The sequence below is a fragment of the Botryllus schlosseri genome, chromosome 4 (assembly GCF_051294905.1).
Source record: "Botryllus schlosseri isolate E-star chromosome 4, Bs_hap1, whole genome shotgun sequence".
Taxonomy (NCBI): Eukaryota; Metazoa; Chordata; class Ascidiacea; order Stolidobranchia; family Styelidae; genus Botryllus; species Botryllus schlosseri.
Genome location: NC_137239.1, coordinates 15,431,413 through 15,451,094, shown reverse-complemented (window position 1 = coordinate 15,451,094; position 19,682 = coordinate 15,431,413). Strand labels below are relative to the sequence as shown.

Sequence of the window (19,682 nt, the reverse complement as noted above, 5' to 3'; positions counted from 1 at the left end):
AATTACACAATTGAATAGTATATTCGTATTGAAATGAACCCGAATATTTTCGGCGGACACTCGTCAGGTGCAATCGTCAGCAACTAGTAGAAAAAGACGTTGTCAGCATTTGGTACATTGATCGCTCTCGTTTTCGAAATTTCATGAAGGTGACGTCACATTTTGTAATACGATTGTTGATATACGATGTTCTTTTTAATTCTCTACTAGTGGCTAACGATTAGCCTATCCCTGCGACGAGTGTCAGCCGAAAATATTCGGGTTCATTTCAATATGAATATACTATTCAATTGTATATTGAAGTTCTGTACCTCCAAGAAATTGATCTTTAATTATACACACACTAAAACATCACCACTTCGACAAAAAATCTGGTATGATTTCAGCCCAGCACCAGTGACACAAAACGAGCTAGTAAAAATTCGGTGGGATGTACCAGTTACCACTGACCGCGAAATCTGGAGCAACCGCCCTGATGTGATTATTTATTTAAATATTTAATTGATTATAATCAAACTAAAAAATAATCGGGTATGTTCATTAATTGAACTGACCGTGCCAGCTGATCAAAACATGCTACAAACGGAATCAGAAAAATCAATCAAAATACGCAGGGCTCAAAATGGAATGTGAGGAAATGTGCCGATGCAAAATAAACACGACCTATACGAAGTTTGAAAAGTGGCCCGCGACCCGTTTTGAGTCGACGACCCCTGTTATAACGCGAGAACATTGAGAAAAAGTATGGTAGTCATATCTAAATAAAACATATAAAGAACATATTTTACAGTAAAGTTGCACACCTGCATATTGAAATAAACGAATAGTATATCCTTTATGTGATTTCCTGTAAAATGTAAGGAGCTGAAAATCTTTAGTAAGCCAAGTCAAAGCGACATATTTATACTTCGAGCCGATGTTCCCTCTAAATTTCGACGAGTCTGCGCGCACTCACCATCTCACTGAGCGATCCCTTGGAAACAAATACAGCAAGCAAGCGGGTACTAATACAAGCGGGTGGAGTAAATATATTTATTATTTCGAACAATTTATCATATAGTAACTGTGAGGGGTTGTATAGCATTTTAAGGGAAAGAATAAAATTGAATTAGAGTGAAGAGTATAAGCGGTCGCGTGGAAGAGCATACGAAGGTAGTGATAAACTCTCATTCATTTCTGGTCACAAATAGGGACACTATAATACTAATTTATTATATTAATCTGTAGACATTAAATGAAACTGATATATATGAAACTAATTATTTTCGAATTGCGAAGATAGTACAACGCAGATTTACCACTTGGACCATGGGAAATTCAAAGTCCAAAGTAAGTAATATGATGTAACGTACCCATAAAGAAGGGGTGTACAACCTGCGTAACAAGCGGTCGAGATATAAGTAATGTGAAGCCGTAACAAAATTGTTCATACATAAAATTGATCGCATTAAACGCGAAAAATATCTTCGAATTATTGAGATAATATTGCCATAATGCAAATGCGCGAAATGAGCATCTGCAGATTTTAGTCATTCTGGCCCGTCTCTTTGGTTTTGGCGCATTCACAAAATTTTCCAACGTAAATACTAAGTAATATAATTTTCAAATCTGGCCGAAAATTCAATCTGGGATTGCACGGTTTCTATTTGTCGGAATTTAGCCAAATTGGGTGTACATCGCTAATATAGACAATTAACAATTTTATCACTATGCAAGGAAACAAAGAAACGCAAAAATATTTGTGGACATATAGGTACATTTTGGTTGTAATTTGAATTGAATTTGATTGGTCATATTGCCGTGTTCACGTTCGTGTTCTTGCTAATCTCATCAGTCTGACACTACCATCCCGAAATCCTATAATTCGGATGTCGGGATGACTTTCTCCCTCCTATCCGTCACTGCGAAGCATGATTCTAAATTCGCCCCGATCATGTGACACCCGTCTGTTCAATGTTACGCCTACATATTGGGCGAATAATTACAATAATGCGATATCTTACTAAACGGATTATCATTTAAGGAGGTTCAGAAGAATTTGGATGTCGTCAGGTACCACCTCGAAATGACAATTCGTGAAAAGAATGAGCTGAAAACGATGAATAAGAAGATTATTGAGGTATGATGGGATCATTTCTTTAGAATTTCGTTGCTTGAGTAAGTAGATATCAGCAGGCTATAGGTCTTTTTTTTCACGCAACTCATGACTTTCATAAACCATAACAGGAAATAATATATCCATAATTTTTTCGGCTGACACTCATCAGGGGTAATCGTCAGCAACTAGTAAAGAATTGGAAAGAATATTGTGTATCAACAATCATGTCACAAAATATGACGTGACCAGCATGAAATTTTGAAGAAGAGAGCGTTCAATATACCATGTTTCACTGGTACACGAACTCCTTTTGTTTACATAGCCTTGGCTGGTGCATTTTGATGAAAGTCCACTCCAAGGCATACAAATGAAAGTGTGAGCGACCCCTTCTGACGTCTCGAAATCTGTCTTTTTCGCACAAACAGGATTATCCAACAGATGCTTGCCAATGGCAGAATTTATGATTTTTGATCGCTCCGCATAAATTTTGAGGGACTGAGTCGTACAAGGTTCGGGACTCCTGATACAGAAGTATGACTTGTACGACTAACAACATCCAACCTACGTCAATGGAAATGTGATATCACCCTCTTGCAACGCGACAGAAGTACCCAACTGATATCATCGAGGATTCCGAACATTAGTGGCCTAATGTCGACGACCCCCCACAATCTACAACAAGCTATTGACGTCGATCCACTCCGCACACAACTCCCATCTCAGTAATTCCTCTGCCTGTCCTTATTATGGTAGCAGTGGAAGTAGCGTATTCTAAAAAGATAACCACTTGAAGACGCAGTGCAAGTTGAAAAAATGTACTTGAGTTCTCTTAAAAAGTAGAAGTAGCCTACTTCGTTAGTGAGAATCTCGTCTCAATGCCCTACATGACACCCTAGTAAAATGGCTTGTGAGATATTCGGAATGTAATGCGCTTTGTCAATTTACCGAGCATATAAGGGTACGCGGTGTTGTAGACACTATTGTTACAGAACGTAAATAGACCATAGTGTCGAGATAGCTGGAAAATACAAATTATAACTTCCACGTTAAGAGCATAGCAGGACGCCATACAAAAAGCCGTGGGTTGGTCGGCAAGCATTATTCTATCTCGGCTCAGTCTGTTTGTTTGTTTGAGGTATATTCATGGTGTTTGTCGACTACTATGGTCATTACACTAGGTCAATTTCTTCATTTTTATTTCGTAACTGCTATTTTTTTTCCTAAAAAGGAAAGATTTTGACCTAAAAATTCATAATTATGACATTTCTTGACTTAAAAAAAACATAATTTTACCCAAATCTTGACCTCATGGATGTAAATTAGGTGTTTGCACACATAATATTAGAATTGTAGTACCTATCTTCATTTATGGTTGGAACTGTCCGTCCTTATGAAAAAGTTTGGCTTGAAAAAACTTATTTGACTCAGAAACTGACAAATTGTTACATGAAAACACTTTATTTTAACGAAATCTGCACCTATGAAGAATTCCAGTGGGTAAATCACGCATTATGTTGGAAATAATTAAAATTTGTCGTATAGTACAAACGAAAAGACACTTTCCAGCATTCCCGGGTTGAAAGTGTCTGTCCTTACTAAGTAGCTTGCCAAGAATGGAGAAAGAATGTTCAACAGTAGCAGTTGTTGGCTGGCAACACCGAAGTTGTGCGTACACTGCTGGTGACACACCGTGTTGCTTCATTCTGAAAATGTTGTCTATACATCACAATTTTTCACCATGCGCTTCTTGATGCAAGAACCAATGCCCACGCAGTTTTACTTGAGTTAGGATATTGCGGCACGTTCAGCATAACACCATGTCAACCTATTTGTTTCGTTTGACCGTTTATGATTCACAATGAGCAGATATTGTGCCGTCTACAACGGTAGGCCTATAATAACGTAGGCTAAAAATGTAAAATATCGTATCATAAGCTTACAGATTTTTTTTGTTTGTAATATTTTATTTCGGCATAATTCAATGAAAATGAAAATGCACATTGAAATAAATACGAACATTTACGATACAAATAAAATGCAGATGGCAAATTTTCTTTGACTTTTTTCTTTGACAATTTTTGACCTAGCGCTACAATTATGACAAAAAAAATTGATTTATTTTGACATGTCAAAAATGTCGCCCTAGTTTTGACCTTTTTTCAGTCAACTTTCATGTCATATGCCGTCTCCACGTCTATTTTTTGGCCGTGTTAATTAAATATATCTCATTGGACGTTCTAACATTTTTGCCCCCCCCCCAGTCGCCCCCTTTGGCCTTTCCCCCCTTGTTTCTCAAAATCGCCCACTGGGGGGTAATATCGCTCACGATGGGAGCCACTGATCTAATCTCTTGTATGATTTAAATCGAATTTTAATAGAGTGTATAAGTTTATATTACCCGTCAACCATTGGCGCAGGCCTAAATTCTATCTTGCCGATGTGTAGGTGGGATCATATCAATTCGTTTCAACTTTCTGAGGTTTCGTATTCTCTATTTCGGCTGATAATTATAGACTGATGCTATGCAGTTACATACACGTAGTTTAACAGTTAAAAGTATGCGTGAGCGATATGACCCCGTTTTTCATGTTTATTCAACTCTATATTCGTCCCTCGATTCAAAATAAATGGCGAGTTTCGAACAGCTATCAAAATACAATGATGTAATTATATACCTCGTACGTCAAAAAATCCACTTGACTTGAATGTTGAATTGACTAGTGACTTGACTTGACTGGTCTTGACTTGACTCGAGTCACCTTCAAAAATCGAATGACTTGACTTCACTCGAGTCAAAATGTGCAATGACTCGGGATGACTCGAGACTCAAAGGTTGTGACTTGATCCCAACACTCAAGTTTACTAACCAGACCGCCTATGTTTTTGAAGCATTTGGAAAGACACGAAGCCAAGATCTTGGAGAACGGCGACATGTCTACTAAAAACAGAGAAAGTTTGAGGAAGTGGAAATTGGAGATGAATCAGGTATATAAGGCGGATATTTTACAACATTAGGCCAAGGTATATAAGGGGTACATTTTCCAATACCAGACGTTGAATACGGATCCTGTGACGACTGATTAATGTCGAAGTATTTGTGAACGTTTTAACGTTCGTGTTCGCTGAATGAGTCTTGGTTAATCGGAGGTCCGGGTCCCGAAAAGAGCCATGGTAGTATCCATAGTTTAAACATTTCAGATGAATTTCCTAACTTTATTTTACTGTAAACATCTTTATGGTCAATTAAGTTACTTTGCCTCAAAATCTAAGAATTGTTGGACGATCGACGCTTTCGGAGCACCAAATGTTTCATCAAATGGCAGCGATATCCTTCAACGTTCCTCAACGAATATGGCACATTATGACCATGTGCTGTGGCGAGGTTGCTCGAAAAATAGTTCTTAGACGATGTAAAATTATACTTTTATCAAGTCACAAAGATCAAAAGAAATCTATAGCTTCTATAGGCGAAACAATACAAAATTTCCCTGCACCGACTAAATATTTGGAACCACTCACTAAAAGATGGGTCTCTATTTTGATAATTGAAACCGCGGCATATATGGCATTACAAAAAATGTTTAATATAGTCGTTTATGGGTACATCATCATTACAAATTTGAAATGGGAGGGGTATCGACACCCGACTGACCTTAACGACAGAAATGCGAGCAGTGATTACTCGAAACTGGCAATGGCTGTAGGAACAACACACAACATAACACCGGTATCACAATTCATAACTAGATTTTTAATCCGTTATTGGAGCTAGAACTACTGACTTTTCAAACTGGACAACTAGATATAGAACTGTAATCAGGGCTTTGGAGCCGGAGCGGGAGCAAGGACCGGGAGCAAGGAGCCGGATCCCCAGAGCCGTGTATTTTCAGCGGAGCTCTACATCAGTGGTTCTCAACCTTTTTGAGCTCGCGGACCGGTAAAATTTTAAAAAATAGTCGGTGGACCGGTAGACCTTCAAAAATTGAATAAACCCGAAATGCAGCTATACGATAAAAGCATCCAACCATTTTTGCAAGAATGCTACTAGAGAGTGACATTTTGCGGGTTTATTTGTTTTCATGACGGCATTCATGAAATTCTGCGGTAGTGTGTCGAAGGCCGTGGATTAAACTACTACACCAGGGGTTCCCAACTTTTTTATGGTCGCGACCTCGAGACACCTAATTCCGATTTGAAAATGTTACGCGACCCCACCTCTCAACTTGGCGCGCTGACTACATAAAATAGTGAGCACCCCGCCCGGAGCCTATACTCCTGACCTATCTGGAAAGCTGGCGACCATATGTGCGCAGTAATAGCAATTATGCAATTATGGACGTGTCAATCTCCTTCTCCGTCCAAGACCAATATATCGTCGTTTTGGAACGATTTCTATCTACCAGTATATCGAATCGAAGTAGTCAAGTAGGCCTACCGCCACGTGAAATTCAGCGTGGAAATGCAGACAACAATCTATGAGTTGCTCGGCTGCTCTCAGCGTGTTTGTTTGTTCTGTTAATTCTGTGGGTCTCAAACTTTTAGGAAAACTTCCAGAAACGGTCCCTTGGCAATCTTTTGTATGACTCACGGTAACCAAATTAACACGAAACACCCAAAAACGGTGGTCTTGGTCGTCATAGGGCGATCAACTACATTTCTGGGAAAAGAATCCGTCAGATCCCTCTTACCGCTTCCGGTAATTTCAACACTACCCTTTATACATCCGATTCACGAACGAGCCGAATTATAACGGCATACGCGAAACTTATTAATTTGTTTCTATCGGCTTAGTAAGCACCAACCAGGGGTATGAAAATCAGTCAACAGTTATTTTCTTGTCGCGTAAATCGTGAAGATTTTTAGGGATTAAATTGGTCAATATTACAGTAATTAATTTGTTGAAGCATTATAAATATTCGGTGCTGACTGTCACGGTGCCTGAATATATCAATATGGTTCCGGCCAACATGCCGCCAGTGATCTTCTTGTCAGCGCACTTCACGTGAAGTCGCGTGCTGGCCAGACCGCTCTATGTTTTGGCGTTTACTAGCGTGGAAACGGTCAGCGCCGAAATGCCGATAATGCAGCCGCTCTGGACGCGCCCCTAGATTACAGTATTTCAACGGAGATGCTCTCATATTTGCGAATGTAGTAAGATTCTTTAGATTTCAATTCTGTATATTCATGCGTATTTTGTTCCGGGGTGTTTATACGCACAATAAAATAATAGTGACACTAAATCGCGCGAAGCGAGACTAAAATAAAATAATTTAGCACCAAAATATTTTACTTTATGATGATTCACGATATTATTTCCGCCACCATCGAGTTTGCTTTAATAATAAGTTGCCTGAATTTTTTCATACTCCAAAAATATATTTTTTTTCTGGATAGTTTGAATTTTTCGGAACGTGCTTCGCGGTCCAAGATATTGTCTCGCGGACCCAAAAACGAACCTCGGACCCCAGTTTGAGAACCAATTGATTAACACATAGCGCTATCCGTCACTTGTAGTTTTCCTGGAAGTAAAATTAACATCCCATTGATTTCTATGCTCACGACATTTTTATTTTCATGGAGGTGGTCGGACACCAACCTTAGGTTATAATGGTTGGCACGACGCTTCGACTGATCTGATAACTTGTTTGCCGAGTTCGCATTTGTCTTAAATCATTAATTGTACTATATTGCAAAATAAACTCAAATATTCCGAAATGAACTACCAATAGCACCCGGTTCAATGGCATTCTTGCAATGGTCATTGGTATTTGGTTTCTGTTCCCACGACTCCGTAGAATAGGCAAACGGACCCGTTGGGGTCGCGACCCCAAGGTTGGGAATCCTTGGAATACACCAACTAGAATCTTTTTCTTTTATTCGATAATATCGAGAGAAGAAGCGTTTCGGAGTCGGGACAAAGACCTTTGCTCATTTTCCACTACCACCATACGTACCAAGAAATGCGGAGTACGAATACAATGGGGATGTTTTGATTCAGTTTTAAATGAGATATGTTGCTTCATTTATCAATCAAAAAGCCTTCCACTTATGATATTTTGCAATTGAAGTATAATATTACAAAATATCTGGCGGACCGGCAGAATGGTCGTCGCGGACCGGCGGTTGAGAACCACTGCTCTACATAACATTCAAAACGAGCCGGATCCTGAGCTGTAGCTGGTTGTCTAAAAAGTAGCTCCGGCTCCGATGTATTTCATAAGATGCTATCTACTACTAATGGGTGAATTCACATAATTTTACGATAATCGTTCACAAAATTAAGAATTGTTTCCTCTTTGGCACCATCTTTTCTAACTAACCAGTAAGCACGTTCAGACACAGGCACCAAAGCTCATGGGTAGGTTGGATATGCCGCGCCTACTCCGTAATTACTGCATTGTGGGTATACCCGCAATTTCGTCATCAGAAGAACACCGATGGCCAATATCGTGGGGTTCGAAAAGTAATGACCATGCGTGTCACAAAAAGGGATTGATGCTTATGTGGGCTGAACAATTTTACTAATGAGTAATGAGACAAATATATAGGCGACACCAGAGGATAAAAAACGTGACCTTGCTTCACGTGTCGATTTGGAGGCACGCATGTCGCACGCCGAGAATCATCGTCTCCTTTTTGAATTGGATGAGCAAATGCATGTTCTTTGTTGATCGTTTTTTGTTTTAGTTGTAGCGCGATATTGGACAGTGTGTTATCGTTTATGCCTACGAATTGAAAGTCATTCGGGCGCATGATCGTTTAATCCGGTGACAATTTGCGAGCGTAAATAGGAAAATGCATCGAAGCAGCCCGAAACGCCATTTTATTCCGCATACTATTGTCTGGATGCGAGCGAGTCAATACTCAATGCATTGTCGGATCCAGCCTATGGTGTTGGTTATAAGAGGGCAACTGGTGATTAGATGCGCGCTTTTCAATTTGTAGACATCAATTTTGTGTATTCATTCTTGTGTGCTTGATACACTTGATATTTATAAATTGTCGCGCAATTTCACCCGCGAGATTGTATTTTAATACGTTACTTACTTGTACGTACAGTGCACGGCGATGAATTAAGTTCTCAAATATTGATGCAACACCAGATTTTCAGTGGTGCTAATTATGACTTGATTCAATTCGTTTGAAAAGGAACCTTCTACATTCCACTAAATTTGACCAACGACGGACCGTAGAGAAAGTAGTAGAAAGTGGCTTTCTGCTGATAAGGTCGCGACATGCGTTCATTTCTTCAGTTACAATAGAAAAAATCACACCATATCAAGATTAGATTACACTGAATGGCTTGATATTAACGAGTGCAGTGCCTGCATCAAAACGTCACGTCACATGTTGCACAATTGTACATAACAATGGCTTGAAGTATAAAGTGCGTTCTCGTGAGGATATAACTTCAACGACAGACACACGAAGTGATTATCACTTCACAGGAATTTGCACATCCACACAAAATGACGGTTTCTTGCGACGACGACGACGGCTCCAATGAACCATAGTTTTCACAACTGGAGCCGGAGCCGGAGCTGGAGCTGGAGACGGAAAAGTGGTATCAATGAACTCCTGAGCTTGAGCTTGAGCTGGAGCAGTTTAAATTTTACGACTGATTCAAAGCCCTGAATGGAACTACTAAAAAATAGTACTTATAGTTAGGCTAACCATCAACTATAGTTATAACTAGGTTGGTAGTTTCAGTTCGTACCAGTCTGTTGGAAATCACAAATTTCTTTCCGATACATACCAATCCCGGTCAACAGAAAGAATAAATATTTTGAAGCAACATCGATCTGGAACCAACTTAATCCATACATGCAGTAACCCAAACGAACGCAATATCTCAAACGACCCCACTGTTCATACCAAAGTAGCGCACGCCATGAACGGAAAACGACTGATGCTCATGCTCACAGTAGGTTGTACCTATAGTTATATATAGCGTTTGCTTGAAGATTACTCCAGATAATCCGGCATAAAAAAATCTAGGGGGGTCCTGTGTGCTCCTGATGATTGCTACCCTTGTGCACGTAACAACGAACCTATCATGTCGCGAGACGTCATGTTCTTGACTCCTAATAGGCTACCGCATATCCAAATGGTAGGACTATGTTTATATCGAATCGCATGTAAACTCATAAGGGGGAGACACAATTGGTTATGTATAACGCATGAGCATCAGTTTCATTATCCATCAAAATATGGAAAAGACACAATGTCGGAATCTCAAAGCTAGACTAAGGCACTATTGTACTTCGTTGACCTCGCGGAACCGCCGGCCGCGAATCGTCCCGCCCCAACATCATGGAATACTCCATCGATCATATATATACGTCTGAAAATTTGCCACTAATTCACAGATAGAACATGTCTATGTATCCATTCGAAGGGATCATCAACGTGTGCAGAGAGCAACATAGATAAACAGTAGATGAACGACAAATGTCAACATCCATACGGACCACGGAAGACGTAGATCATATAAAGGAAATCCAATATTAAAAAGGAAATATTTTTAGGTCACTGATTGCTATCCCTATACAACTGAGACTTGGTCATTAACGTAAATGCAGGAACATAACACGTATATAGGTCTATCTCAACTCACTCTCGGATGGACCAATTAAGAATTGAAATATAGATATTTTAACAACATCTGATCGTAACAACTCAACTATTATAATTGACAATTATAGTTATATTTGACTATTGAAGGAGTTACAAAGAAACGAACTCGAGATCAGCAAGATCGTCAGAGAATCCACGAAGGAAAGAGCAAGGCTAGAGACGTCGATATTGAAGCTGCGGGAGGTATATTGTTATCATACCTCAAAATTAACAACTAGATTATTTTATTTTATTTCTTTTTCTCTTCTGTCTCTGTCCGTCTCAATAGTTATAAGTTGCATAAGGTAAACTAGTTTGATATAACGAAACGAAACAGCATTTTATGGAATCGAATGCAGGCTGTAGGACACCTACTAGTGATGTCGTAATGTTGAAGTTGCTGAAAAAGTGTCCGGTGGTTTAAGTAAATACTACTAAATAATGTGATGCCAGACACTAGTGATTCCTAAACTAGGTGCTGTAGTTCCGCCACAGATTCTCAGATGTGCCGCGAGTCTTCTTGAAATTTCGAAAAATGACTGTTTGTTATTGAAGATGTGACATATGTAGACAAGCATATCCGACTTCATAGCGACAAACTTCTGTAATAGCTAATAAAGAAATAGATGTGACCAATCTACCATGTCCATGAAATTAATCATGGCATTGCCGACGAGTAGGGTAATGCCCACATAACGCATGAGCATCAGTTTCATTATCCATCAAAATAGGGAAAAGTCACAATGTCGGAATCCCAAAGCTAGACTAAGGCACTATTTTACCCCGTTGACCTCACGGAACCGCCGGCCGCGAATCGTTCCGCCCCAACATCATGGAATACTCCATCGATCATATATATACAGGGTTGCCATACCGTCCTTATTTCTAAGATTTGTCCGTATTTTAAAGGGTCACGTCTTAGAAAACACAACTGTCCTTATTTCTAAGAAATGTCCTTATTTTCGACTAGCGTCCTTATTTTGTCTTGTTTTCAACAACTACAGTACTTCGATCGTTTTCCTCGGGTATCTGTGTTGCAGAATATTTTAAAATTATGCTTTTGCGTCGAGAGTTTATGACATCATAAATGAAAGGAACTCCCGTGGCGTACACATCACAGGACTTGACTTCTAAGTGGTGAGATAGCTATGGCAGTGAGTGGTATAGCAGTTTCGGCTGCACCAAGCTATCGCAGCGGACGTCATTTTAGTAGGGATGGTGTGAACCTCTGAAAGGTTCAGGTTCGTGTGAACGCGAACCTTTTTGAAAGGTTCTGTGTGAACGCGAACGTGAACCTCATGACGTCACGTGACGTCATATTGCTAATTCCAACCCTACATTTCAATTAAGTGATAGCCTATGCCCTATATTAATGTAGTCTACAGTCTACACGATACCTAGCGACGACTCAGGCCACATAACGACACAATGCTTAAATACATATTGGCGTTTGAAACCTCGCTATATCTATCAACTGAGGCAGTCAAATGATATGATACTCCCATAAAATCACTATCATCCGTCACTTTGCCGACAATTTCGACGAGGAGTTGCCAGTGAATATAAGCTTACGCCTTAACGGTCTTCGGCAGACCGGACAATGTATTCGGCGTCTGACTATTGCTACGTTGATATTCGGCAGAGCGTAAAACATGTTTCCATATTTGGTACCGATATTAGGCTACCCCACAAGTGATATAATTGTAGCCAACGCCTCAATCGCACGGATTTTGTTTTAATGATACAGTAAACATATGAAGTCAAGATTGACTACTAGATTTATTACATCAAAAAGCGATTTCAATCTCATTGATTGGTTGAATAAGCATCATCCGCTGACTACAGGTACTGCTTGTCGCTCGTGATGTTACGTGATTGCTGGTCAAGCTGAAGCTCACAGCAGAGAGTCACTAAATATTCATAAACGGGAAGCTGGATATTTAGCGCAAACTTTTGTAACAAAGCAAGTAAAATCTTTGAGATTGTCAAGGCGCATGCTCGTTTTGTGTTGATTTTTTATGCTGCAAGCGTCATGCATAGAGTGGCCCACAGTTAAAATGCAATAAATTCGAACCAAAAATATCATATTGAAGTGAAAATTGTAATATATGAAAAAGGTTCACAGTGCAGAACCTACCAAGGTTCTGTTGTGAACGCGAACCTCTAAATTTCCGAGGTTCACACACAGAACGCGAACGTGAACCTCAAGTTCACACCATCCCTACATTTTAGTATAGTAAACAGCATCACCACGTTTCTGCCGTCTTGTCAGCAGATTAAACTGTGGGGAAGGCAGCATTTATTGCGTAATGGAAAAGGGCGCAGTGCAGTCGACACTTGAGTTAAAAAGTAGTAAAGCTATTAATCATCGATAAATTTATCTAAATTATATTGCACATATAGTTTCAGCTACTAATTAGGCTGAATCTGTTTAATTAAAATGAGCAGGCGTAAAAACATTTTTCGTGTCTTATCGCATTGTACATTGTGTGTGACTTGTTCAGATGAAAATATAACCCAACGATGTTATGTTAGAGAGAATTCAAAGGTATCAAAGGAAGATTGAAGGGCGAGTGTTTCGCACATTGCAATATCTGCAATTGTGACATTAAGCTGGAGGCCATAGGAAAGACCGCTATTTCGACTCACATTGGTACCCCAAAACACAAGAAATGTGTCATGAGCCAGTCGATGAATAATCTTTTCACAAGTCGATCAACACCAACGACCACAGACTACTAGGAAGCTGCTGCTGAGGGTACCTGGGCATTCCATAATGTCAAACACCAGCAGCCATTCCTCTACAACGATTGCACATCGCAATTGTTCAAAGCAATATTCCCCGATTCCAACATCGCAAAGCAGTTTGCTTCGGCCAGAACGAAGACTACAAGCATTGTAGCCGGAGTTCTTGCTCCATAATACGCTCAAAAATGATTTTGTCTAAACTTTATGTATAGCCTTTTTCCATCTTGGTTGACTTCTATCAGAACGAGGTGAAGAAGTTTGGTTCATCACCCTATGGGCCCCCAGACCAATGTGTTTTGGGGGGAGGGGCTGCCGAAGTGTTTTTTCGGCCCCGCGTAAAGGTAAACCTAGATCCATGAAGCACTTTCTAATAACAGGGAGTTGCTGTAGCATATTGTTCTGGCGACAAGTATGGAATGTGATATGCCCCGGCTCGTATAAATACAAAGTATGTACAAAAACGCTTTTCGTGCTAATCTAATTTTTCGACTGTCCTTATTTTTCGGTCCATGTTGATGGCAACCCTGTATATATACGTCTGAAAATTTGCCACTAATTCACAGATAGAATATGTCTATGTATCCATTCGAAGGGATCATCAACGTGTGCAGAGAGCAACATAGATAAACAGTAGATGAACGACAAATGTCAACATCCATACGGACCACGGAAGACGTAGATCATATAAAGGAAATGCAATATTAAAAAGGAAATATTTTTAGGTCACTGATTGCTATCCCTATACAACTGAGACTTGGTCATTAACGTAAATGCAGGAACATAAAACGTATATAGGTCTATCTCAACTCACTCTCGAATGGACCAATCAAGAATTGAAATATAGATATTTTAACAACATCTGATCGTACCAACTCAACTATAATAATTTACAATTATAGTTATATTTGACTATTGAAGGAGTTACAAAGAAACGAGCTCGAGATCAGAAAGACCGTCAGAGAGTCAACTGAAGAAAGAGCAAGGCTGGAAACGTCGATATTGAAGCTGTGTGAGGTATATTGTTATCATATCTCAAAATTAACAACTAGATTATTTTCTTTTCTTTCTTTTTCTCTTCTGTCTCTGTCCGTCTCAATAGTTATAAGTTGCATAAGGTAAACTAGTTTGATATAACGAAACGAAACAGCATTTTATGGAATCGAATGCAGGCTGTAGGCCCGCTACTAGTGATGTCGTAATGTTGAAGTTGCTGAAATAGTGTCCGGTGGTTTATGTAAATACTACTAAATAATGTGATGCCAGACACTAGTGATTCCCAAACTAGGTGCTGTAGTTCCGCCACAGACTCTCAGATGTGCCGCGAGTCTTCTTGAAATTTCGAAAAATGACTCTTTGTTATTGAAGATGTGACATAGGCTATGTAGACAAGCATATCCGACTTCATAGCGACAAACTTCTGTAATAGCTAATAAAGAAACAGATGTGACCAATCTACCATGTCCATGAAACTAATCATGGCATCGCCGACGAGTAGGGTAATGCCCACATCGTAATTGGGCTGCTATGTCGCGAAATAACCTATTTCAATCAACTCATAAACAAGAAATCGTGCCGCAAATTATGATCTAAACTATTAGTATACGTGGGTAGTTAATGGCTATGCGAACATAGCCTCTTCTTTGTTTGACCGAAATTAAAAGCTGTGGCCGAGAGATACTGCTATGAAACCGACAAAATAGCGGTATGTTTGACAACTAAAAAATGCGGGTATGCTTGACAACTAAATATCGTTTCAGTCATATATATTTTCGTACAATCAAGTATAGCCATTGCCACGCGAATACACATTAATCAACTTTTTTTGTATGTGTGCAGCGAGCGGTTTATAGCTCAGCCAAAAAAGTTTAGAAACCACCGCCATAAACCTATCTCCTCATTATGTTTTCCAAATTATGATGCACAGTGAAGCCTGTGCACCATGGATCTTGAACATTTCTTCGTATCAGCCACGGTGGTATTGATGAATGCTGATTCGCATCACGACTCATAAAAAAATACTCTGCCAGTGTAGGGGCTCGTCATGAGCAAACAATTCATTTGATTGGGCATCTTAATAAAATGACACTAACTATTATTCAAGGACATGCAGAAATATTTGGTGTATATGACGAAGAACGTCGCGAAATGAACTGCTGAAAGAGAAGACGTGAATACATCGATAAAAGAACTTCAAATATATTTCATTCCTTTCATCGAAATTACACTTCTCTATTTCGAAAAAGCAGCATGCTAGAATGGTATTTAGACCGACATACGTCGTAATTTCAGTACTAGTAAAACGTTACTTAGTTAAAGATAACGCGGTCGGTTGTACCCAACAGACGGTCTCGTAACCCCATTTGAGCCAACCACGTCCCTCTCCCAGATAGAGAAACACTGGCATATATGCGATGGTGCGATGATGGGATCAATAATAATATAATCTGTGTGATTAATCACAGAGTCCAATCTGATTACCAAGGTTGTCCGAGTCACAAGTCAATTTCACGTTTATAGTTTTGACTCGAGTCAAGTCAATTCATTTTCAATTCACCATCGAGTCAAGTCCGAACCGAAGTCGAGCACAGGGTTGAGTCCGAGGCAGTTTTGAGACTAAAGTCCAGGTCGAAGTCCAAGTCATTATGTTAACTATTCAGTTTCGACGTCAAATCATGTTCAACACATTTTTTATAACTAAGGTTAGGCGATATCGAATGCCTAGCATTCATAACACACTAATTTTCTTCACCCTAAACAGTTTCCTCCCTTATCAGTTTTCAACTGCCAGTATTGATAGGCGAAATACCAATAATTTATTTATTTATTGGAAGAAAAAGAGTGGCGCCTATCACCGTTAGGTCTTGTGATCCACGACATTACTCAAATATTTTAAGGCAACAATTCCAATAAATTGATCACAACTCAGCACATATTCTACCACGTATTTCTAGTTGCTTGGATCCGTTAGTAGGTACACGAAGCGAAATGGAATGTTCATACAAACACAAGCACGGCGCAGAAACGTTCTATGAAATTCATGTGATGGACAGTTCATGAGAAAATGTTCAAACGTCACAGGTTCATTGCAGGACCTACAATGTGGTGATAGTGCGATTCCAATTTTAAACAAGTGTGCGTCCAGTCCACAATGACCTGAGCGCAATCGAAATAATATTCGGTCACTTAAGCGATTTTCGAGAGGTGATGTACTATGATGAGCGGATTCACGAAAAAGTTGGAAATGACAGCCTTTATCTTCTTCGGGATAAAGTTGGTTCCCAATTTGCTTGCAATATTTCAGTTTGACTTGCTTCGCTTGTCACCTTGTCGCTGTCAAAACTGTATTTGTAGGATTCCGCCCTTCAAATGACTTTGCTGCGGACTTTGCCAATAGTTCTGCCGTCTCGTTGCCTTTAATATCGACGTGTGCTGGTATCCAAACGAAGATAGTATTGTTTTCTGGAATTCAAGCTCAAAGAGAGTATAGTTGAAATTTCATCTGATAACTTAGCAGTCGTTCCGAGACGTCGTAGCGTACGGACGCATCGTCGTTTCAGGTCATTTAAGCTTAGTAAATTGGGTAATCAAGACATGTGTCCGATTGACGCGTCGGCGTAGCCAGATATGGATATGGAGACAAGTTCCTGCGCAAAGAGGAAGTCTTCAATTACCTTCACGTCTTCTGAGGAAGAAGGCGAGGATGGGGGGTGGTGCGAAGTAAGAGGCAAAATACCAGCCAAGAAATTTGCGCTGAGGGATAATGTGGTTGGGAAGGATCGGAAATCTAATAGCCAGAAAGCAACAGATCAGCAGCTTGACGTGCTGCTATCGGTGTCTGCTGGAACACGCATGGGACACCAACATCCTACAAAGGTAGGCCTATGTGAGGCACTAGATCTTCATTGGCAATTATGAAAAAATACGTAGATTGCCTTCCGGCGATCTAGTTGTAACTTGTAAAACCAAAGAACAGGCTGATAAACTTCTCAATATAGACCAAATAGGAAAGGACTCCAACCTGATTAAAGTCCAAACCTCGTTATTTCGTGTCAAACCCTATGGAGCACGAGCAGTGATATACGGTGTTCCGCTGGATATAACAGAAGAAGAGATCTTGAAAGAGTTTCTTGAAATTGGCGTAAATTTCGTTACACGGCTAAAGCGCAAAGTAGAATGGAAATACGAACGCAGCCTCTCGATTTGTTATGTTTCAGGTCTGAGACATTCCCTGATTATGTGCATTTTTCATACTTACGATTCCGTACCAAATCTTATAACCCGCCAACGGTCAGATGTTTTGGATGCAATAGATATGGTCACACAAAAACGAACTGTCGTGGAAATTATTGCTGTAAAAATGTGAGGGTCGTGATCACGAGGTTGAGAAGTGTACCAAAGATTTACGTTGCATTAGTTGTAAACAACCGCACAGTGCTGCTTATGGCGGGTGCCCGATATACAAAGATCGGCGAAATTACAAGTAATAAAGAAACTTTCCAAGGTTACCTACTCGGAAGCTAAATCAATACTAAATTCCGAAACATCAACACCTATTGACGATACACAAGCTAACCATATTTACAGTGAAGTTACCAGAGGTGGTCAGTAACGAAGAACTTCTACTTTTTAGAAGTACTCAAGTAGTTTTCCTCTACTTCTGCTACATACTCAAGTAGATCTGATTTTCTCTACTTCTACTTATACTTCGTAATATTTTGTGATCTACTTACTTACTTTTCGCTATTTTCAGTTTGTCAAGTAGAAGTAGTTTAATCCCCCAATACGGAAGATAGCCTGAGGAATTTCGGGGCTGTTTTCACGAAGTACCAACATTTAATATTCATAAAAGTCAATTGAAGCCCCGAAATTTTGTTGCGCTATGCGCACAGTAGTTATGGAGTGACAAATATGTTGTCACGAAAGTATCAGTGAATATAATTTAGGTACCGGATTGCTTGGTTCCGTTCACACCGCATTGTCGCCCACATCAAATATTCCATCACAGTAAATAAGGCCCACCATAACGTTTGAAAGTACCGTTTTTCAATATAGAAATTACGTATCATATCTTAATCTAGCAGCCAATGACGTGTCCAGCTAATCTGGAAAATCCGGCATTTTTGAACGCTACACCTGATTTAGCAGATCACCTTTGAAGCTTTATGGACAAAAGAAAAATATATTTTCCGCTTTTTAGAAGTGGCATTTGTATTTCACATTCAATTCCGAGTATCATACTTTGAGTTCTAATTACCTTCAGTTCTTTTGTCGGCAGAACATATATTGAAGCATTAATGCAACTGTAGTAATGCCTCAATTTTCCGAAAATAAAGTTACACTAAGTATAAATTTTACGATCCCCAATATTTGTTATTAACGTATACTAATCGCGCAAAGTGTTGAAACTGTATCCGATACAACTTCTCCGTATTGCTCTTCGCCTAAACTTGGGGCCTTATCATATGGGGTCGGGCGCCGTGACATGATGTTCTCTAAAACGTAGTATTCTACTAAACAAAAGCTTAGTATCGCATTTTCATATAAGTACTATAATTTGCATCCCATGATGCGAAAGAATGCTTATTCTGTCGAAAATTGATATCGTATGGGATGCATCAATACGAATCAAGCTCTCTGCACGTTTCGCATAGCTCAATTTGTAGTTTTTGACAGTCCATGCGAACGAATTAAGACTGTTTTCAAAACTACTTACTTACTTGAGTACATTTAAATTCAGTCAATTCTACTTCTACTTCAAGTAGTTTCAGGTTGTTTATGGAAGAAGTACTTCTACTTGTACTTGAGTAGATTTTTTCCGTCGCTACTTCTACTTCTACTTGAGTAGCTTCCTTGACTACTTTGACCACCTCTGGAAGTTACACAAGACAGCGCAACGCGTTTCAGCAATCAGCAACGATCAACAATCATCAACCCGAGATACCTCGCTACAAACAGAAAGGTTCCGCGAGAAACAACCTCGAATCTCATAAACAACGACAATGAAAGCAACGATCCGAACAATCATCCTGATTCGGAACCAAATAATCAATCTTCATTAGCGTTTATCGACCCGATCCATCTTATCGCACTTCTGGCTGAAATCGTGAAGCTTACATTGGCCGCATGTAATTATGACACGGAGTGCGACGTTTACAATATAGTATCTGAAGTGTCTTTGAAGTATCTCAGTCGACAGGCAGATGCTGTGACGATGAGAAAC

General features: G+C 39.6%; 1 protein-coding gene and 1 long non-coding RNA gene across 3 annotated transcripts in view; both read left to right on the top strand.

Moving 5' to 3' along the window:
- LOC145438227 (uncharacterized) overlaps nucleotides 1-19,682 on the top strand; it is a 442,041-nt gene that overhangs the window by 188,460 nt on the left and 233,899 nt on the right. The gene's annotated exons all lie outside the window — the stretch shown is intronic.
- LOC145438216 (uncharacterized) lies at nucleotides 1,194-17,727 on the top strand. 2 transcript variants are annotated; one of them, XM_080315609.1, is made up of 6 exons: nucleotides 1,194-1,329; nucleotides 2,024-2,119; nucleotides 4,988-5,083; nucleotides 10,823-10,918; nucleotides 14,381-14,476; nucleotides 15,564-17,727. In XM_080315609.1, exons 1-6 carry the CDS (start codon nucleotides 1,309-1,311, stop codon nucleotides 15,609-15,611), a joined length of 453 nt encoding a protein of 150 aa, XP_080171735.1. In that variant the 5' UTR covers nucleotides 1,194-1,308; the 3' UTR covers nucleotides 15,612-17,727. The 2 variants fall into 2 exon arrangements, with proteins under 2 accessions (XP_080171735.1, XP_080171736.1); XM_080315610.1 differs by lacking the exon at nucleotides 14,381-14,476 and having other exon boundaries at nucleotides 15,564-17,726.